This window comes from Arvicola amphibius, chromosome 12 (genome assembly GCF_903992535.2).
Source record: "Arvicola amphibius chromosome 12, mArvAmp1.2, whole genome shotgun sequence".
NCBI classification, from domain to species: domain Eukaryota; kingdom Metazoa; phylum Chordata; class Mammalia; order Rodentia; family Cricetidae; genus Arvicola; species Arvicola amphibius.
In genome coordinates this window covers 101,663,218-101,686,219 of record NC_052058.2, presented here as the reverse complement: position 1 = coordinate 101,686,219, position 23,002 = coordinate 101,663,218, and the positions used below count along the sequence as shown (strand labels likewise).

The window sequence follows — 23,002 nt, the reverse complement described above, 5'->3', positions numbered from 1 at the left end:
TAGGAATCCTGAAGGGCATGTGTCTCTATCTTGATTGCTTTTTTGTATTTATTTATTTGTATGTGCCTGGGTGTGATGTGGAGGTCAGGAGATGACTTGCTGGAGTTGTGCTCTTTTATTACATGGGTCCTGGGTTTGGCTCTTCCCGTCAGGCTCGGCAGGAAGAGCCATCTTGGCCTGAGATCTAAGGTAAACTAAGCCTGGTTTAGCTGAAACTGAACAGAAGTTGTATTTTGGGTGAAAATAGTCCTATTAGAAGATGCCATATCTCTCGGCAGGAAGAGCCATCTTGGCCTGAGATCTAAGCTAAACTAAGCCTGGTTTAGCTGAAACTGAACAGAAGTTTTATTTTGGGTGAAAATAGTTCTATTAGAAGATGCCATATCTCTGCTTATATTTTCATGTTGGTAATTTGCTGTGTATAGAGATGGTATTTTCTTTTCTTATCTCATAGTTGCCTGTTGTCAGGGTTACTGACCATTTAGGAAATCAATACCTGGGCGGGAATATTGAATAATTCATGTTCCAAAGAGTCTTTCATTTGAGACTTTGAAAACATGTCAGTGATAATAGCATGACTTAGTTGTTGTATTTGAGGGCTGTTATCTAAACATCAGGACAAAATGACCTGGAAGTCAGAGGTCTGTGCTGAAGGCCTGGGAGGAACACGAAGACCACACATCTGCTTGAGAGCTCCTTCCAAGTCACTGCAGCTGTTGGGATGCAGCGTAAGCTGCCTGTGTGGTAGGAAACAGGGACCTGAGACCACTCTGAGTCTCTGTCAGTCTGTGGCTAGTAAAGGGAGGCTAACAGTTGGTACAGGCCAGCTACATGTGCATCCAGTGTCTGCTGTTCTCAGAGCACACCCCCAAACTCTTTTATTATCCTCACGAGGTACTCTGTAGAGCAGGCCTGAGGTTTCGGGTTTCCAGGAATTGGGTTAGTTTCAGGACACAGGAGAATGGTGCGCTCTGCCGTCTCGGATCAGTTACCCTGCTGTCTGCATGCCCTCCTGCTGCCTTCTTTACTGCTGTTATTGAAGCTGGAGTTACCTTAACTTCTGTGGTTCTCAAACTGCCATGCTTCGTAACTGCTGTAGAGAAAAATTCAAAATAACAGATGCACGGGAAGAGACATTAAGACAGGCATTGGAGTCAGCTGTGGTATCCCCTGCTTGAAATATTAGTACCTGGGAGCCTGAGGCAGGAGGATAGCAAGTTCAAGGCATTGTACCCCATCTCTGACGGGTGCCCCACAGATGCGGTACCGAGGAGGTTTGGGCGTGGTGCAGGATTCTGGCAAAGGAAACTGTAATATGGACTCATGAGTTTGGTTTTAGTGGCAGCTTGCTGTTGTTGAAGGGAGCACGTGGAGAGGAGGCCAGGTCTCTGTGTACCATGCACAGAGGCTGCCCCCTTTATTGAACACATTACTATGGTATGGACACCAAAGCCACTGAGACTATGTGGGTGAGGGAGATGGGCACAGAGAGGCCACTTGAATTTGATCAAGTGCAGTTTATCTGTCATAACCGTTTCATAAAACAAGGGGCATAGGTACCAGTGGGAAGCAAAGAAAGACACTGTTTCAGAAAGGAAGATGGGCCTTTAAGTGAAACAAATTTAGCTTTGGGAGAAATGCACCAGTTTTATTTATCTTCAAAAAAATATTTTATTTCTAATTATGTGTGTGTGTGTGTGTGTGTGCATGTGTGGGTGCTTGTGCCCTCCCAGTCTCCTAGAAGAGGGCGTTGAGTCTACTGGAGCTGGAGTTAGAGATATATGTGAGTTGTGGGTGTTGGGAACTGAACTCAGACCCTCTTAAGGAGTAGCAAGTGCTCTTAACCACTGAGCTTCAGCCTCAGTTTTCCTATTCTTCTCAGTTTCATGTAAACCAATGTAAATCATCTTTAAAATATATTGCCAGCCCTTCAAGTACTGGTAGCTGTATTGTAAGTAGGGAAGGGACGTTGGGGCTAGAGTAAACAACATGTATCCTCTACAGGAACAGGATGTGACGTGGGCTGGTGGCCTTTCTGTCAGCCTCAGTTTCCTACCCACTGTAGACTGGAAATTGTAAGTCCCAGGCTGCTGCAAAAAGTAGATGTAGTAATGCATGCAGGTGGTGTGGCATGGTGGCATCACCTGACACTAGGTGCCATCCTGTTGTTACAGGTGCACAGGAGCCAACAGGAGCTGGAAGTTAGACCTTGGTTTTCAGGACCTGTAATTTTTTTTAATGTGGGCATAGTGTATGTGTGTATATGCACGAGTGTATCTGTTAAGTTTGCACACTGTGAAGCTGAAGTTACCGATGATTGTGTGCTGGGAACTGAACTCAGGTCTTTTGTTAGAACAAGTGCTCTGAACTGCTGAGACGTCTCTCTAGCCCCTGAGCCTTGGCTTTAAATGATATTTAATGATGTTTGATATTCTCTGTAGATACAGAAAGCTCTTTTAAGATTCCAAGATGCAGAATCAGATGTACAAGAAGACCTCTAACCAACTCTGGGTCTAGTGGTACAGGCCTTTAATCCTAGCACTCAGGAGGCAGAGATAGGTGGATCTCTGTGAGTTCAAGGCCAGCCTGGTCTGCAAAGAAAGTTCCAGGAGCCAGGGCTACATAGAAAGACCTGTCTCAAAAAAAATTGAAACAAAACAAGAAGAAGAGGAAGAGGAGGGGGGCCTGAAAAGAATCTGCTATCTCGTTGCCAGATCTTGTCTCATAAGCCACAGGACTCGCTGGAGAAGAGGTGGCTTTCAGAGCTGAAGCAGGGAGCAGGTACAGGTAGCCAGGGAAATGCTGCTGAGTCAAGAAACATGGCAGCACTCAGGAAAAGGAGTGTAGCAGTCAGGCTGTGTGAGAGGACTAGTAGGCCTCCCTGTGGCCCACGGTGGGGTGCTTTATTAGATGGTGACGACACTCTTGAGTGTGGGTGGCTTGCAGTGGCCTCCCCTGCAGAGTGTGGTGTGGAGTGGCTGGGAGGCAGTGGGGTTTGTTTACAGCTCTGCTCTGGCGTACCTAAGAGCAGGGTCTAACAATGAGGCCGACTGAAGTCTCCCGCAATAGCCAACTCTATTCAGAGCATCAGACAGTTTATGCTCTGAGGGTTAGGAAGAGTCGCCTGAGTGTAGTGCACAGTCACCAGGACAAGCCACACATGGCACAGACATGTTTTCCACAGAGGCACATGAGCAACAGCTGAGGTAAACTCACGCCTATCTGCTACCCCTGGGAGGAACATGGAGACACATTCTAGAAACAATTCTGTGTTTCACAGAAACTGAGGTCACAAGATTCTTGTTTTCTTGGAGTTTTCTCACAAGTACTCAGAACTCTCATACGATTTAATGCCTGGACTCTGTTCTGACTGGTTGGATATGTATGTGCATCTTAGTGTCTAGAAAAGGTTTAGGAGAGCAGAAGAGCATGTATGTAGGTGTGTATGTAAAGAAGGAAGATGTGCCCTGAATGTGGGGCACCACCCCGTAGCCTGGGGGTCCAGATAGAATTAAAAGCAAATGGACAGAATTAGACTAGTGTAGGCATTTGCTCTCTGGTTCCTGGCTCCTGGGATGTGAGCTTTGCCCTATGGACTGATAGTGGTAGGTAAGATACAGCTTTCCCCTGTGTTTTCTGCTGTGGTTTTTGTTTGTTTTATGGCCACTGCAATAACACTAACAGATGATAAACATGACATTCTACCTCTGTGATCCTCCTCTTCCAACCCAGAAACCACTAAAAAAGCACATTGAAGTGTCTTATCCATAACTAGCTCACCCTGATCCTCAGAATAGTTAAGATCATCTGAAAACTCAGGAAGACCAAGACACTGTGAAAACCTAGAGCAGGCTAGACAGACTGTGGCCATGCATCCCTGTGGAAGTACTAGACAGAAAGGAGGACCTTGTCTGAGACCATGGCCGCTCCATGATGAGCCTGCACCAGCCCTGGCACTCTAGCTGAAGGAAGTCTGCTGGGTCACTGTAGGCGCTGCTGTAGTGAAACTGGTGTGCTGTGTGCAGCAGCTCCGACTTTTAGTAACTCTGCAAATAACAGTACTTTCCCCAAAGTTTATATTGAGTATGTAAGCACTGGAAAGTAAGGTTGGGAAGAAGCTTATGATTTGGTTTGTCTTCCCATAATAATCTATTTAACCACATTGTATTAACTGCATGAATTGATTTTATTTTTGCAAACAACTTGATCTGGGTTTTGGATGTTATGCTTATAATTTTTTAAAAATGCTTTCTTTATTTGAAACATACATTGCCATTTACTTTGTAAGGCTAAAACTAGAGCCACGGAAGCCGGCAGGGTCATTTTCAGTGATAGGAACTCCTAAGATGCCTATGTAAGACAAGAAAGGCCTGATCTATGGGGCCTTGGTTGAACTGGAGATTGGAAGGTAGTGAGAGAAAATTCTAAGTAGCTTTGCCCGCTGCCAGTGAGTATTTGGGTGGGTAAATCAGGTTGTGGGGAGAGAGGGAAGGAATCTGAAAAGCTAAGAGCCATGTTTTGGCTTGGGTAAGTGGGCCCAAGTGAGTCAGGAGCCGGGAGGTTGGGATGATTATGGCTGATGATGGCTTTGGGATCCCACCGTAGAATTTGTCTTGATTCAGGTAGTCTGTATTTTGGAGTAGAGATGGGGCTGTTGTGAGAAGATTGAGATATTTATTAGACTGTTGTTCTTTATCTTAATTGCCATTTTATATCTCTTTCTCTTTTCATGGAGAAGTGTGGTTCTCCTAAGGGTACCTGAGGACTGAGGTTATTGAAGCCCAGATGGGGAATCTGAAGGCTTATTTGCACGAAGAGGAAGTAGCTCCTGGCGTAATCACTGCTAAGTACCATTGACATTTTGTTAGGAAGCCGTTTCCAAATCTGGCTCTGAGCTTTCCAGCTCTCTTGTCCTTGTGCCTGCCTAGCGGCTGTCATGAAGAATTAGGTCAGTATGGCCACACTGATAATTAGGCTGGCATTCCCAAAGACTGATGGCTGTGTACTATGTGATGGGCTCTGATGGTGCCTAGTGTAGTACTCCTTCAGGTCAAGGTCAAAGGCAAAATAAGTATTGTGGTATAAAAGAGGATGAATATTTAATCAGCGAAAGAATATGCAGTGAGTGGTTCTTGTTTATATGGCATCTTCCAGATTGTCTTAGGTGTTGATGTTTTTATTGTTTAAAACCTTATTTCACACTTTGAGTTTTTCATCATCCATATAAAACTCTGCTTTTGTCTCTTTATGTTACGTACACTCTCCTTCCTTTCCATGAATTATTAAAACTATAGGTCCCATGCTCCTTTAAAGATGCACTGTCAGGTTGAAGAAACAATTCAGTGGGTCAGGTGCTTGCTGCACACGTGTGAGGACCAGAATTTGGATCCCTAGAGCCTGTTCAACAGCAGCTACCATAGCCTGAAGGTCTATGGAGTGATAGAGGGTGGAAACTTAGTTTGGTTGCTTTTCTATTTTTGTGATAAAAACACCTTGACCAAGGCAGTTTATAAAAGAAAGCATTTAATTTGTCTTCTGGTTTCAGAGGGTCAGAGTCCATGGTGGTAGAACAAAGGAACAGCTGAGAGCTCACATCTTGATTGATCTACAACCACGAGGGGAAAGGGGGGGGGAGATCACAAGAGAGATTGCAATCACTTACTTGCCCTGAGAATCGCGTGTGTCCTTTGAGAACGTCAAAGCCTGTGCCGCACTTTTTAATCCTTCTCAAACAGTTCCTCCAACTAGGGAGCGAGTATTCAAATGCATGAGCCTACAGGGGCCATTCTCATTCAAGCTACCGCAAAACTTTGTTGTTTGGAGGTCCAGTTTTTGATTATTTGAAGATAAGGTCATCAGGGTAGATTTGTATGTTTGAAATGTGGTGGTTTTGTCAGGTAGAGGGTGTGAGAAGGATCTGGAATACAACTTTGATAGTAGAGCACTTAGCTCGCATGTGCAAAGCAAAGCTCCATTTGTGCAGTTAGTATGACTTGCTCACACATATATCCAGGGCCTACCGAAATGCCTGAAAATGTAACAGATCCTTTGGAGTTTAAATGAGCATATAACGGAAGAAAATAGCTTTCCACATCAGTAACAACTGTCTTCCATTCCTTGCCTAGCTACCCTGACTGTTCTTTTGCTTTGTTCATTAACGTGGAGCTGATAAGAATCTATTCCAGTCTTGCTAGGTTCTCTGCCCAGCTAGAACGTTAGCCTCTGACAGTGGAACGCCCTTCTGTTCTGGACAGAGGGTCTGAGGTGTGCTTTCTGCATGAAACAAAGCTGACTTCTGTAGGAGGGATAGAAAGAAATTTGGTTTTGTTTGAATCCAGTTTATTAGCCTACTACTGTGTTACCCCAGCGGTATGGGAATTACAGCCATGCATTGCCCCTGGCTTTAGAGGGAAGCTGGGGTGCTTTATAGATGGGTGTGAACTTTCTTACACACTGTCCTCTGTCATAGTTGGACAATGAGATTATTATTTGGAGAATTAGAATTGGCTTAGAAGCTGTGGGATACTGTGGAAAGCCGAATGCCGAATGCAGTGATGAGTGTGCCGCTGGTGTCTGGCCAGGATGGTGGAGGTGTGGACTGTGGACCGTCACTTGGTTTATTTAGGCCAGGTAATAAACAAATGACCCTTGTGTGAGGACAGGTATCCCATAAGCCATTTCGGTAAATTGTTAACTGTAATTCACAAAGCTCTTACAGAATCTCCTTTACTGGGTGTAGGGCAATCACACCCCCCCACACCATACATATTCTTTCAGTCTCCCACTATTTGATCCCCCTTAAACTTCCCTTTGCTCACTTCCTGGTAGTTAAACTACAGGTAGTTTAGCCTGTAGTTGTGTGGCCTATGCTTGCACCATGCATCAGGATCGCTGGACAATTCTTTAAACAAAAGACAACAAGAAACCCAGTTTGATTTGCTCTGATACCTGGATGCAATCAAAAGAATTTTAGAAAGCCAATTTTATGCAGTGTGAAACAAGTTATTCTTGGTCTGTTACTGTTTGCTCTGTAATTATGTAAATAATTGCAGCAGCGTGAATCCAGCTAGCTGCTGGAGTACTCCAAGCTGATGCTGAGGAGCTCAGACACTTGCTGTGAGTACATGTGTTTTCTGACCACTGAGAACCATCACTTGTAATGCACAACTTTTCAAATACTTAGACTTGAAATTACTCAGATTTGAATAAACATTGTTGTGAAGACACAGACTCATTAATTGGTGGGTAAATAAAACAAACCCAAACTCTTACACACTCACACAGAGCAGTTTATTAGAGAAACATCTAGATTCTTAAACAGTAACTTACATCTTTACAGGGTATGTAGATGTACCTCTGGTCCCAGCAGCTGGGGAGGTGGAGGTGGGACTCGGGAATTGAAAGTCATTCTTGGCTGCATGCTAAGTTCAAGGCTGCTCTGGGCTATATCTCACACCACAAAATTCAAGATAGAAAAGACAGTTCAGTGAGTGAAGGCTTTGTTGCACAAGCCTGGCTACTTAGTTCCACCCATGGACCTAACATAAACCTACTCAATGAAGTTGCTCTTTGACCTCCACACAGGTTCTGTGGCATGTGCGTGCCCACACATGTGTGCGTAGACACACACACACACACACACACACACACACACACACACACCCCTAAAAAAAGAGAATGGAGTCTTTTTTTTTTTTTCTTTTACAGCTTTGGCTAAGTCTCCTTGTTCTTCCCTGTGCGCATTTTGATCTATGGGTGATTGTAAGCTTATATAATGGTCATGTTTCCCTGGGAGGGGCTTAAAAGTAGCTGAAAGTTCATATCTAGGGAGTGCAAGATTGGTGTGAATAGGTTTACACTCCCTTCCTGTGTCCTTGTGCAGGTGGCTAAGCAGGTCTCCCAGATGTGTGAGGAACATTTTTTTTTTGTCCCTAACAGGCATCTGTCCATATGTGTGTGTGTGCATGTGCACATACATATGCACACGCGTACACAGACACGTACCAATTAACTAAATGTTTTTTAAAATTTTAGAAATTGACTCAAAAATGGCTCAGAACAATATGAAACTAAAACCTTAGGGCAGTGGGACCTTAGATTCAGGACAGAGTTACATGAATAGAATGTAGAACGAGGAATGCTGACCATGAGATCACAGCCCAGGGCTGCAGCAGGGGAACCTAAAGCACATATGTGTCCAGTCGAGACACGCATCATACCTGTCACCTTCCAGAGCCTTATAGACCCCTCGCAACTGGTCAGTCAGGGAGATTGGTGCGGTTGCCATGATGGGCGGGATGGAGCCTTGCCTCTCTGCCAGGACTGGCTTCTGTCCAGAAGAGATGGGGCGGACCTGAGAGGAGGTGAATAGCTGGTTAGGTGAGGTACCCGAGCACTGTCAGGGCAGGGCAGGATTGACATGGTGCAGCCATTCACGGGATGAGCCCTGCAGGCAGACAAGTGTACTTCTCCCCATTGTTTCAGACAAGGAAACAGAAGTTTACCTGTTTGTATTATTTTTAAAGATTTATGTGTAGTAGTAGTGTTTTGTTTGCATGTATATATGTGTACCACATGCTGCCTCTGGCAATTAGAAGCTAGCAGCAGCCTCCTGTTTCCCAGAATGCACTGGGAACGTGCTAGAGTATGCGACTTAAGTTGTACAGAAGCAGACTTTGGGGGGCTCGATCTGTGTAAGATGGAGAAAGAAGGGGTGCTGGGGTATGTGTGGAAGAGCAGCCCATCTCTGGGCTTTCTCTGCCTCGGGAGTGCTGAGTGTGCTCTAGTTACTGGGCTACCCCGCTGTTTCTTCCTGTCTCAAGGACGGTGAGGAGAAGGCTGCTGGGATCCCACCACTGGTTCAGATCGGCTTCAGAGAGCCAGACATTCCCCTCTGTAGGCTTCCCCTGTCAAAGCTGCCCAAAGAGAGGGCAGGACCACTTCATTTAGGTCCTGGTCCTCCTGAAGATGAGCATCGAACACAAATTTTGATGTTTTGGTTCTTCTGAATGAGAATGTTGAAGCTCTCCAGAAGAACCCAGAGCTTACAGTTCTGACTTCCTCAGCCAGACTTGATTTCTGTGGCAGGCTGACATTTCCGCTCACCTCTAGGCATGGGATGGTCTTTCTGGCTGTCCTTTTATGAGTTGATTGCGTGTGTGTGTGTGTGTGTGTGTGTGTGTGTGTGTGTGTACATATGCATATAGAGAAGTCAGAAGATAGCTTTCTGAAACCGATTCTTTCCTCCTTTGTATGAGTTCCCGGGATCAAACTCAGGGCTTGCTCAGCAACCACCCTTAGCTGCTAAGACATCTTGCTGACCCTTGTTCATTATTTTTGCTGCACAACATTCATGTGGGACTTGGTGCCACCACACTTCCTGGTTAAGATCCAGTTCTCAGGAGGCTGTGCTCTACTGATAGCTCTCAATTCTGCTGGTTTAGCTCTAAGTTCACGGATGACTGTGTACTCTGGCCTTTTCTTTTCCCAAGGATCCTCTCTGTTGTTTTAGACTCATCTTCTCTCCAAGAGGCACACTGGTTTGCTGCTGTTTCCCACCAACAGACCTTTCAGTTTGATCTCAGGTTTATCTTGAACGGACTTACCAGGAGGGGGTTACTGGGGGTTAGGTGAGAACTTCACTGCCTTTCTGTGGGAACCTCACAAGCCTTTGGAATGTCTTGTCCTGGTGCTGTGGGAGGAGAGATGAGGCTCAGCGACTTTGAAGAATTGAAGGTGGCTGGGGACTGAAGGCTTCAGTTAGCTTACTCCTGGTTCCTATTCTGAGATCAAGACAGCAGGAATAGCTATGGGAAAGTCGTGTTCCCAGTGGTGGCTGAAGATAGAATGGATTCTTTCTTCGGGCCAGGAGAATGTATATTTCTGGAAGACCATTTTCTGTGGGTAGCATACACTGTGTGAAAACCTTAACCTAGTGTGACAGCAAAGCTTGCACAGTTAGAAATGCTCCTTTCCACACGTTTACTCCAAAAGCAGTCTGCTTAGCAGACACCCTGAAGAAGCTGGGTGTTCAAGGTGTAGTGGAAGAGGCCTTTAATCCCAGCACTCAGGAGGCAGGGGCAGAGACTGCCAGATCTTTGAGTTCCAGGCCAACCTGGTCTATACAGTGAGTTCCAGAACAGCCAGAGCTACATAGTGAGATCCTATCTTGTAAAACAAAAACAAAACAGTTGCTAACAGGTAGCAGTGTGCATTGTGATTTAGTTGAGCAACACTGAAATATGTCAAGAACTCAGGACTGCCTCTCTGTATCTGGGACAGCTCTGGAGCCTCTCTGTCACCAGTCACTTACGTAAATGGCCCATTTGCCTTTTAAGGAATGATCCTTTCTACAGATGAGAATTCTCCAGTTTACTGAAACTGGGCTCCTTTCTGATTGTCCAAACTCACTCCCTCTTTTCCTCCCTCCTCCTCCTTCTCCTTTGGAAAAAATAATATTTTATTCATTTATTTATTTATTTAGAAATTCATATACTATACTTAGATCATATTCACCCTAGCTCCTCGTTAAACCCTCCCAGGTGCACCGCCATCTCTCTGCTCCCCCAACTTTGTGTCTTTTTTTTTAATTTAATAACCCATCAACTCCAATTTCTGCTGCCAGTATACGTCTGGTGATGGGCCATCCACTGGAGCCTCTCCTCTGGAGAACTGGTTCCCTCCCCACAGAAGCCAGCTCCTCAGTTGCAGTGGGGACTCCATGCTGGAGTGCTGGCTGGCTTGATCTTGTGTGGGTCTTGTGCAGTGGTCCTGTTACGTGCAGTAGATGCCGCTTTGCTCCAGTCACTCTCATCTCAGTTCTGGGATTTTTCTGCCCCATCCATGATGAGGCCGCAGTCTTGGGGAGGGACATGATTTAAGTGTCCAGTCTGTGGCTACTCTCCAGTCATTGATTCTCTGTGCTTTGTTGGGGAGGGACATGATTTAAGTGTCCAGTCTGTGGCTACTCTCCAGTCATTGGTTCTCTGTGCTTTGTTGGGGAGGGACATGATTTAAGTGTCCAGTCTGTGGCTACTCTCCAGTCATTGGTTCTCTGTGCTTCGTTGAGTTGTGCATTTCTGTGTTAACCACCCACTGCACAAAGAAATTTCTTTGTTGAGATCTGAGAACTGCACTAATCCATCAGTGGAAAGATAAGAATTTGGACAACAGATTGATACATTTAACAAAATATTCATTTAACAAAATAATAGCTGCAGGTTCACCCCCTGAGGCCTGTGAGCTAGCGCCCAGCCATCGGTTCTTGGGCAGATTTGCAGGACCAGGCATGCATCTCCTCCTGTGGAGCTGGCCTGATATCTAATGAGAAAGTAGTTGGTTTCTCCATAACATTCATGCCACTACTGTACCCATGGGTCTATCTTGCCATGTTGGTCATTATTGTAGTCACTTGGTTCATAGCCCAGTAAGACTCCTTCTGAACCCCTGCCAATCCCAGAAGCCTCCACAGCACTTTCTAGTACTAGCCTCCAGGGAGGAAGCTTCCTGTCAGTACAAAGTGGTATCTCCATGCCCTGTGTAATGTCTGTGGTGTCTGCAGTGAGAGGGTTTACCATCAAGTTCTGTGGACAGTCAAGAGAATGACGACTATGGTCTGTATTGTTTTGGGGGTCTGTGGGACACCTCTGACCATCAGTTCCAGGGGAATTAGCCCACATAACTTGGAAAGGGGATAACCAACTGTAAGAATGTCTGAGAAACCCACATGAAAGCCTACTATTTTATAAACTTGCTAAATAAATGTGTGCATGTGTAAGTATAAAGGAGTTGAACTGGGCAGAGCCTCCTTTTAATTTGTGTGTGGGGGCGTTAGGGTGGGTGCATATATGTGCATGTATTTATGGAGGCGAAACATTAATTTTTATTAGGTGCTGCCCATTGTGTTTTAAATTTTTGGGGTGTGTGTGTGTGTGTGTGTGTGTGCGCGCACGCACGCACCCATGCACATAGGCAGTGCTGTGGAACACATGTGAAGGTTAGACGACAACTTGTGATGACCAGTTCCATGTATGTTCCACGATTGACTCACTGTTAGGCTTGGCAGCCAGTGTCCACCTGCTGAGCCCTTGCCAGCCCTCTGCCATGTGTTCCTCTGTCTTCTGTCTCGGCAGTCATTGTTAGTCTTCCTTTTCATTCTTATTCTCTCCAAGGTCGTGTTAGCATCCTGAATGGCGCACAAGCCCTTGGGATTTGGTTCATAAACTTTAATTTGTATAATTAGAATGTTTATAAATAGGGCTGGCGAGGCAGTTCAGTATAAAAGTGCTTGCTCTAAGCCTGACACCCTCAATTCATCCCCCAGCCCACAGTGGAACAGAGAACTATTTCCCAAAAGTTGTCCTCTGACCACGTGTGCACCATGGCACATACATGGCCACCCGCATACAATAATAATAATAAAACAAATCTAAAATGAGTATAAATAGATTGAATTTTAAGAACCACAGATATGTTTTCTTTTTAATTTTCAGTGCAGCAGAGGAGGTAATAAGCCTTGCTGGTGTGAAGGTTTAAACATGAATAGTGTAATGAAAAAATACTCAGCTTCATTAAAGGAAACGCAGCCCAAAAAGCATGCGTTTCCTGTCCATCTAACTGGCATGCTTGTGAATGGTAATCGGTGTTGATAGAGGTGGCAGGGTAGGCACTTCCTTGACTTTCCAGGCAAACGAGCACTTCTATGGCTTTCAGAGGATAAACGTAGTAGTATCAGTAAGCATTTTCATGCTGTTTGACCCAGTAATGTTGCTTGTGGGGTTTCGTAAAATTGGTTAAAATTCTAACAAAAAACTAGTTATTGGAAAGTGTTTGTTCCAGTTAATTTCCTTCTCTGTTTTTGCATTTTTGTTTATCTACTTATTTTGTGTGTGTGCACACGTACATACTCATGAGTATGGGTGCCATGGTGCTTCTGTGGAGGTCAGAGGACAGTTTGTGTGTCTTAGTTCTGTCCCTTCAACATATGGATATTGGGGATCCAACTCAGGTCATTGGGCATGGTGGCAGGTGGCTCTACCCACTGAGTCATGTCTCTATGGTGAGGTATGATGCAGCTAAAGTAGCTGTCTCAGTGAGACATTCCCACCCACAAATCTTTACAGCCATTAAAAATTGCTTTGTGAAAAATACTGTGTCACAGGGAAAAAACTGAAATAAATTAGTATTTTAAGGAGGTGTATTGTCCAGCTATAATTTTTTTAAAAATGCGTGTGCTCCAAGGCGTGATGGCACATACCAGTAATCCTGACTTTCAGGATCATGAATTTGAGGCCAGCCTGGGCTACAGAGCAAGGCCCTGTGTTTGTGTGGTGGTAGTGGTGGCTGAAAAATGGGGTTAGGGAGATGTCTCAGTGCATAAAGCACTTGGGGTTCAAGTATGAGGACTTGAGTTCAAATCCCCCCCACGTAAAAGCTGGACAAATAGCACAAATCCCTGTAATCCCAGCACTCCTGTGAGGAGACGGGAGCCAGAGGCAGGGAGGTCCCGAGGTTCATGGGACAGCAGTGGAAAAACACAGAAGAGCATCCCTGTCAAACGGGGTGGGAGGTGACCAGACATTTGAGACTGTCCTCATATGTACTGTGTGTTCCCATTTGTGCATGTGTATGCACGAGTGCACACACGCGTGTGCGCGCACACACACACACACACACACACACACAATAAAACCTACAAATGGGAAAACAATGTGTAGAGAAAGGGTCGGAGTGGGCGAGCACTCTAGCTCCCTGAAGGTAAACACCATCTTCGTGGTTGCATCCTAGGCTTTCCTAGGACCTTACATACCAGTCAGTCATGCAAACCTGTATTTTTAAGACGGATGATTGTTCTATGTATAGGTGAAAACATAGAATTTTGTTTTGATTTTTTGGTTTTTTGAGACAAGGTTTCTCAGTATAACAGCCCTGACTATCCTGGAACTTGCTTTGTAGACCAGGCTGACCTTGAATTCACGGAGCTCCACCTGCCTGTGCCTCTTGAGTGCTGGGGTTAAAGGCATGCGCCACCATCGCCACCCAGTGAAAACATAGTTTTTAAACTTTGGCTTCTGTGCTTCTGTTTTAGATAAAAATTTTGATGATGAAGATTCTGTGGATGGAAACAGGCCTTCTTCTGCCAGCTCCTCCTCATCCAAGGCTCCATCTAGTTCCCGGAGGAATGTTAGCATGGGGACTAGCCGTCGGCTGGTGTCGTCCAGTCTTGGATCTAAGTCTTCAGGTAAGACCACATCCTGTGTGACATCCTGTGTAGTGTTCTGGGATCTTTTGTCATAGTACTTGCTACCATGCCCCCTAGGCATGAACTCGCCCCACGTGCACATTTTTGCTTGCAGTCTTTGATTGGCCTGTACTTCTGTTGATGCTGATGAGCTGGCAAAGCAGTTTAGATGCCACAGCTGTGAAAGCCAGAGTAGGCTCAGTGAAAGCCTGAGGGAGGAGGCACAGGAGTGCTGCCCCCTAGTGGTCTGTTCTGGAGTGACAGTATCCTGACAGGCCCAAGCATCCTGCCCTGAAAGCTGTGTTGTTTCATATGTTTGTTATTCTTGCTAGTTGTTTTTACTGTTGAGTTTATTTAACATAAAATTCACATTTTAAAAGATTGATTTACTTTTGTTTTATGTGCATGAATGTTTGCTGGCATGTTTGCGTGTCACTGTAAACATATCTTGTTCCTGCAGCATCAGGTCCCACGGAACTGGAGCTAGAGATGATTGTAAACCAGTCTGGGTTCTCTGCAAGAGCAGTTAAGTGCTCTTGACCTCTGAGCCATCTCTTCGGCTATTATGAAGGGGAATTTTGTCAGTGTCTCATTCACCTCCCTTGACGCATGTATCAAGACCGTGTGTGTGTGTGTGTACGTGTACACACGTATGTACGTACACACATCTGTATGCCTGGGCATGATTGCAGAGGTCAGAAGATAATTTTGGGGCATCAGTTCTTTGCTTCTGTGATGTGGGTTTCAGGGAGCAATTCAGATTGTCAGCCTTGGTGGCAAGTTCCGCTGTCTGCTAAGCCATCTCACCTGCCCTTCTGCTTTCCCCTAATGCCCCTCCCCACCGAAGCCTCCACTGGGTCGGTTTTGCCCTCAGCTGTGCCCTCATCCTTTGTTTAGCACCGTGACCCCGAGTGCTTTCCAGTTCCTGGTCTGTGGCTTCTGTGGGCTCCAAGGCCATAGCCTCCCACGCTCTCACTGCTCTAACCGTGGCAAAGCACGAGGAGCACTCGGCTCTGCATCGCTGCCTGTCGTGCGAGCACGTTTACTGCCACCTGGGCCGTCCGTTTGTTGTCTTATTTCCTCTAGTGGGTCCAGCAGGGCCCTAACAGCAAGTCACATGTCTGATAAGAGAGCAGACATGCTAATCTGTATCTGTCACCGCTGGCCCTCCAAGGATGAGCACAGGGAATAAAACAAAACAAAGTTGTCATGTATGGGGTTCACTCCCACGCCTGGCATTTCATCCTGTGGCAGCACGGAGTGGTCAGACAATCTCAACGTGATCCAAATACATTTTCCTCACCAGTCCTTCCGGAAGCCCCTGGGGGCCAGAGTTGCCTTCAGCCCTGCCTTTGTCTTAAGTGTACAAGGATTATTTTCCCAGTTTTTTGAGGCAGGGTTTCTCTGTGTAACAGCCCTAACTATCCTGGGATTCACTCTGTAGCCCAGGCTGGCCTCAGACTCACAGAGATTCTTCTGACTCTGCCTTCTGACTGTTGGGACTAAAGATGTGCACCACCACCTCCTGGCTACAAGGCATTTTAACTCAGCTTTGTGGGAGAAACTTGAACTGATAGCTAAAGATGTGAGGGACCAGAGAGATGGCTCAGCGGTGAGTGCATTGGCTGCCCTTGCAGAGGACCAGAGTTGGCATCTGGTACTCACATCAGGCGGTCCACATCCACAACTGCTTGTGAGCAGCTCAGAGGCTCCAGTGCTCTCTGGCCTCTGTGTGCAACCATGCACAGTGCACACAACTACACACAAGCTCATACACATAAATGAAATCAATCTGTTTTTATGCGTTTTAAATGTTCCAGAATTCAGTTTCAGTTGTATATATGTGCAGTTCTGTAGTACTTTTTTTTACAGTGTTGAGTTCATGCTATCTTTGTTTTAACAGCTGCAAAAGAAGGTGCTGGCGCTGTGGATGAAGAGGATTTTATTAAAGCCTTTGATGATGTGCCCGTAGTGCAGGTCAGTGTGCCTGTGCTGCTGTTGAAGGCAGGGGAGTGACTCGAGAAATGGTTCACAATTGTCTGTAACCCCAGCTCCAGCATATATAACACCCTCTCCTGTCTTCTGCAGGAACCTATAAATATGACACATGCACACAACACATACACAGGCACACAAGAAAAATAAATAAATAAATAAATCTCTCTCTCTTTTTTTTTTTTTTTTTTTTTTTTTGAGACCAAGTTAGCTCTGGGTTACAGCAGTGAACAGCCTAGTGCCCGAGGCAGGTAGGTTTTTAAAGTGAAAAGATCCATTCAGCTCACAACTCTGGAGTCCCAAAGTACAGAGTATATGGAGCAGGCTCGAGAACCATGCCGTGACAGTAATGCTTCATGGTGTTGTGTCAATGGCCATGGGACAGCAGGCAGCTCCTGTCAGACCAGCAGAGAGAGGCCTGGGTGGAGTCAGCTCAGGCTCTCATAACAACCGTCTCAGAATTGCCTCCCCACAGATCAAAGGCCTTAAAGGGATCACTGCCTGTCAGCCACCCCCCCACACACACCGTTCTACACAGTGGGCCTTGGGGCTCTCTCCTGTCCAGAGCATGATACCACTGCAGAGCCCTTTACCTTTCAGTGTGAAACCTCAGGCACAGACTAGAGAATGTGGGAGCCCTGTAAGTGTCCGACAAGAACAGAAGTCCTGGTCCCGTTTGACATTGACCACAAGCAGTAGCAAAGGAGAGGATCTATTTGGCTCATTCCAGATCACATCCCATCACTGCGGGAGGTCATGGCAGGAATTAAATGGCGGGCCTGCACGCTGTTCACACAACTGTACCTACCCAGGAAGTTCACTCACAACCAGTGAAGTACGGCAGGAATGATGGAGGATGCTGCTTGCTGGCTTTCTCTCAGGTCCATGCTTAGCTAGCTTTCTTAGCCAGTCCACGACCCCCTGCTCTGCTACTGATAGAGTGGGCTGGGCCTTCTGCATCAATCAACAATCAAGACAGTTCCACACCAGCCTTCCCACGGGCCAGTCTAACTTAGGCAGTCCCTCAATTGATGCTTCCTGCTCAGATGATTGCAGACTGGCTCAGGGTGATAGTTAGAGCCTGTTAGATGACACTTCGGACACCTGATGACCTGAATTCGATTCCTGGATCTCACAGGAGAAGTTGAGTGGTTGCTTGAAGTTGCAATGCACCATGGCACACTTGCCCCACCTCTTGTCTCCCCATACGTGTTCAGTAATAAGTTTTTTTTTTTTTAAAAAAAAATGACTAGTGCATCTCTGTTGCCTTCTTTCTCTTGTATACAAATTCCCTTGCTACATTTCTAGTAAAGATGTCTAGAGCAAGGTTGTGTATGCGTGGCAGCAAATCTAGAGTTCCCGTTGATTGTGGGTATGGGCTCACTAAGATGAACATGCCCAGAGAATTCCTCACCTGGAGTGAGTTTCTTTTATTATACTTCCTTGACTTCATGTATTTAAAAATCATCTTAATTCTGTACATTGTCTTTTGTTAAGTATAAATTAATTTTGCTTCCAGATTTACTCCAGCCGAGACCTCGAGGAATCCATAAACAAAATTAGAGAAATCCTGTCCGATGACAAGCATGACTGGGAACAGAGGGTCAACGCTGTAAGTGCTGCTTTCCTGTGGTTCCGCTACATGTATTTGCATGTTTGCTTGTTTCCATGCACGTCAGTTACCATCTGTACATTTTCCTTTTGTGGTAAATTACCTCACTTGGTTTTATTGTCTGCTGTGAGTTTTGGTTTTATGTTTGTTTCAAGGAAGTCTCATACATCTTAGTTGGCTTTCTTTTGCTGCGCAGACCCCATGACGACCAGCAGCTTGGAAAAGAAGGATTTATTTGTCTCGCGGGTTATAGTCCACTGCTAAAGGAGGCTAGGGCAGGACTGGAAGCTGGAACCTGGAGGGAGGATCTGAAGCAGAGACTGGAGGGGTGCTGCTGCTGGTTTCATGGCTTGCTCAGCCTGCCTTCTTATAGAACCCAGGACCTCCTGCCCAGGGGCGTTACCACCTGCAGTGGACTAGGCCCTCACACATCAATCATCAGTTAAGAAAATGCCCCCAAAGACATATCCCATAGGCCAACCTGATGAAGGCAATTGAGATTCCCTCTTTCCAGATGACTCTAGGTTATGTCAAGTTGACAAGAATTAGTGATAAAAATTACAGGCTGTATAACCCATGCTGGCTTTGAACTTGGAATCTCCTGCTTTAGCATGTGGAATGGTGGACTTAATGGTCATGTGCTTCCACACCCAGCCCTACTTTTGTTTTTAAAACATACCAAATTGCTGGGAGTGGTGGCACATGCCACTTGGGAGGCAGAGACAGCCACACAGACAGGCAGATCTCCATGAGTTCAAAGCCAGCCTGGTGTTCACAGAGAGTTCTAGGACAACTGGAGCTACATACAGAGATGTGGTCTAAAAAGCAAGCAAACAAATAAAAAACAAAAACAAGAAAAACTCAGCAGCTTAAAGGCTAGAGAGCTTGCTTGGCTCAGCAGTTAAGAGCACAGCCGCTCGTACTCCCGTTCTGGGAACAAATGCCCTTTTCTGGCCTCCATAGGCTTCTGTGTGCTTGTACCGCACATAGACTCATGCAGGCGCACACATACACCTAAAATGTTTTTAAGGAAATCATTTATTATGGGTACTGCATTTTAAAATGGAGTCTTAGTTGTGATTTAGTTTGTTCATTGTACATTAGGTAATAATTAGCTGTCCAGTTGTCCTTACAAAGATAATTTCTAGGGGCTAGCGATACCAATTCAGCAGTTAAGTTTACAGAGGACCTTAGCTTGGTTCCCAGCAACCATATCAGGTGGCTTATAACCACCTGTAACTCCAGTTCCAGGGGCTCTGACACCCTCTTGGCCCTCAGCAGGCACCTGCATAAATGTGTCATATGCACACACACACACACACACACACACACACACACATGACTACACACACAAATCTTTTCTTTTAAAAAAAATCGTTCCTATTATCAGTTAACTTTTATGTTTATGTTATATTGATGGCTTTTTTGTTATGTAGATTCAGTGTTTAACAATGTTTCCCTCACCTCTGACTTTTCTCATCCCATTAGCTAAAAAAGATGAGGTCGTTGCTCTTGGCTGGGGCTGCCGAGTACGATAACTTCTTTCAACACTTGCGTCTTCTGGATGGAGCCTTCAAACTCTCTGCTAAGGACCTACGGTCTCAGGTAGTGCGGGAAGCTTGCATCACACTGGGGTAAGGACTGCTTGCGATGTGTTCCATTCACCCTCACTGTGCTGTAGCCTCTCCTGAGCTTTAGAGATAACTGCTCAGGCATGTCAGCGGGGTCACCTCTCGCTGGTCTGCAAGACCCTAGCCTGTTAACACTTCTGTCTGTACTGGTAGAGTAGCTGCTTCCCAGTTATGTACAGTGTTGGATTTTAAATTATACTCACTGGCATATCTCTGATGCCTCTATTGTACTACTAAAAGAAAAATGAAATCCTATGGGATTCTGTCTGTGAGATCGTTTCATGACTTTAGCCTGCAGGGTATATGTGCGTTAGCCTCGTGTTTGTTTCTTAAAGAGTGGTATAGCAATGAAGTAAATGCAGGCCTGTGGGTGCCATTAGTGCTGGAGCACCTGCCTGTCGTGCAGAGCCCTGCAGTACTCGGGACTGGAGAGAGAGAGAGAGAGAGAGAGAGAGAGAGAGAGAGAGAGAGAGAGAGAGAACAACAGGACTGCAATACTGCCTTAGCTCTAGCTAAATTAAATGCTGTGTTTGCATGCATCAGAATATTAAAGCAATAGTCGCAGCAGCTGGCAAACATTGTAACTGTATAAAGTTTTAGGGTAGGCAGATCCTGGCATCATGTTTTATATGCAAAACAAAAGTAAAATCAGTCGGGGCAAGCATTGGGTTCATGCTCCATGTTTATTAGTACATCTTTGGTCTTGGCGGGGTTGATTTTGCTCTTGTAATACTTATTTGGAACTTGTTAAGAAACATTTGTTGGTTGGTGGCTTCACCAGGTTCTTTGCTTGAACATTTTGGGGTGTCTTCGACCTTTTATCTCGAAGAGAACTGTGAAGGAGGCCGTCAGCTGTTGAGGGTCTCTGTGCTTCCCTGCGTGTGAGAACGTGACAACAGCTGCCCTTTCTTGTTGCAGGCATCTGTCGTCAGTTCTGGGAAACAAGTTTGATCATGGAGCTGAAGCCATTATGCCAACTATCTTTAATTTAATCCCAAACAGTGCCAAAATTATGGCTACTTCTGGTGTTGTAGCTGTTAGGCTAATCATTCGGGTAAGTGTGTCATGGGCCCCCATAAAGGACAAGAGTGGTAGATCCCGCTGCTGATGGGATATAGCAGGCCCTCCCCTGAGGGTGTGTCTGTGCCATTGACATCCGTTTGCCCCTGTAGCAGTGATTTGTGTTGTGTCTTGTGGGTTGGCACAGCCACTGACAGGCGCGCCTTTGTCAGCCTGCTGTTGGTTCTAAGTACTCGACTCTCTCCCCTCCATCCCTTCTGTTCTTCCATGTTAGCTACTTGTGTGTATGGCTTCTGCTTACCTGAAGCTCATTTTACTAATTGCAGCTGGCAGGGAACTGGAACTCGTTGCTTGAGTTTTCTAGCACTCACGTTAATGTGAGCAGCGGCTGGGTGTTGATGACCCTCATGTGCCTCAGGAAGAGCAGTTCACCCTCTCCGCCACCCTCAGGACCCACGTGGTGCAGGGAGACCCAACTCCCACAAGCTGCCGCTGACTTCTGCACATGTGCCCTCATACACAGGCACACGCACACACTCACACACTCATGCACATACACAGAGTAAATAAATAAATGTAATAAAAAAGTTGAAACTCTGCAGGATGTGCTCTATCCCCAAAGGATGTTTAGTATTATTTTCATTCTTACTGTTTGTGTTTGCTCTTACTTGTAATATTAAAACCAGAGCCATTGTGTTTTTCCATTGAGACAGTGCTAGGATGGCTCAGCATGATGAGGCCCTATGAGTGCGCTCTCTCAGCTACTAGCATGCCTTAGGCCTCCTACCTCAGACTGCTGTGACTCCAGACTGATTCATATGGCATCCTGTTGTCTGTCCTGGCTCCGCCAGTTCTCTAGTGGCCCATGTGTGACATTTCAGGGGATTCTGCTCCCTTCTCCAACAGACATTTTAGACCAAACATCCACGTGCCGTGAGGTCAGTCTATTGCGTCTTGTCCGGTCTGCTTTCCAGTGCTCACCCTGTTTTCACCCCTCTCCGCAGCACACGCACATCCCTCGGCTAATTCCTGTCATAACAAGCAACTGTACCTCGAAGTCTGTCGCAGTTAGAAGGTACGTGTTGAAAGTTCCTCCTAATTGTCTCCTAATTGTAACATGATGATCCCCAGATCGCATCCCATGGATAAAGTTTCGAATTTGACGTTCTTATTTAAGTAACAGCTGCTTCTTGGTCCAAAATCAGTAAAATGTTCTGTGGCTGGCAAGATGGTCAGTGGGTAAGGTGCTTGCTGCCAGGCCTTGCCACCTGAGTTCATCCCCAGGACTCTCAGAAGTTGTCTTCTACTGTGCGCGCGCGCGTGCGTGCGTACGTGTGTGTGTGTGTGTGTGTGTGTGTGTGTGTGTGTGTGTGTGTCCCTTAAAACCACCTTGTTGGCCTAGTCTTTATTTCTGATTCTTCTTTACTCCTCCTTTTCCTCTTCTCCCCCTTAAATGAAACTTACCTACTCAAAGGATAGACTGACTGACTGAAGCGAAAAGCTGTTTAGTTTCACCAGCAGACACCTTACTAAGTTCTGTGTTTCTTGCCATGTTTCAGGCGCTGTTTTGAATTTTTAGATTTGCTTTTACAAGAATGGCAGACACATTCACTGGAAAGGTGAGCCCCTGTGAATCAGAGCTGTCCTCTGGCCTGAGAGTTTTGGGGGTGAGCACCCCAGCAAGCTGTCCACCCCATCTTGTCTAAGGGAGGAGTGAATCACGTGTCACTAAGGGACTATTGTTTCTACTGATGTGAGCCACTTCATACTGGAGAAGCTTTAGGGAATGTCATCCTTCCAGATACTAGTATGATATAGCTTGTGTAGTTCAGTTGGTAGAGTGCTTACCTAGCATATAAGAAACCCTGAGGGGGGCTGGAGAGAGATGGCTCAGAGGTTAAGAGCACTGACTGCTCTTCTGGAGGTCCTGTGTTCAATTCCCAGCAACCACATGGTGGCTCACAACCATCTGTAATGAAATCTGGTGCCCTCTTCTGGTGAGTAGGCATACATGGAGGCAGAACACTGTGTACATAATAAATAAATAAATCTTTGAAAAAAGAAAAAGAAACCCTCAGTTCCATCCCCAGTCTTAAATAAACTGTGCCTATAATCCCAAGTGAGAGAAGATGGAGGAGGGAGGGAGGATCAAAAGTTCAAGGTCATTCTCAGATACATTGGGAGTTTAACACCAGCCTGGGCTAAGGGCCATGTCTTAGGAAAAATGAAACAACTTATATGCCTCCAGCTGGCGGTATGCATTACCATTATTACGCAGTAGAGGGCAGTCGTGGTGCAGGTTCTATTTGCAGCTTAGTGAGGGTTGAGCACTGCTGCCCTCTTCTGATGCCTTGTAGGACTATTCACTCTGTTTTTATGGCAGGCTGCAGCTGACTGCTTTTACATATCAGAATTTAAAAGTAGCGCTGTGTCAGGATCTCTAAACCACCACGTGCTGTTCTTTTTCTTTGATATTTTTAGCTCCTGTCCGTTTTAGGTACCTGC

At 45.7% G+C, this 23,002-nt stretch overlaps 1 protein-coding gene across 1 annotated transcript in view; it reads left to right on the top strand.

The window, feature by feature from the left end:
* The window catches only part of Clasp1 (cytoplasmic linker associated protein 1), a 212,633-nt gene that overhangs the window by 99,613 nt on the left and 90,018 nt on the right, over window positions 1-23,002 (top strand). The window contains exons 9-15 of the mRNA XM_038349426.1: window positions 14,087-14,239; window positions 16,143-16,216; window positions 17,754-17,846; window positions 19,335-19,480; window positions 20,396-20,531; window positions 21,502-21,572; window positions 22,057-22,116. Coding sequence (XP_038205354.1) covers window positions 14,087-14,239; window positions 16,143-16,216; window positions 17,754-17,846; window positions 19,335-19,480; window positions 20,396-20,531; window positions 21,502-21,572; window positions 22,057-22,116 — 733 coding nt within the window. The remainder of the gene's footprint in view (window positions 1-14,086; window positions 14,240-16,142; window positions 16,217-17,753; window positions 17,847-19,334; window positions 19,481-20,395; window positions 20,532-21,501; window positions 21,573-22,056; window positions 22,117-23,002) is intronic.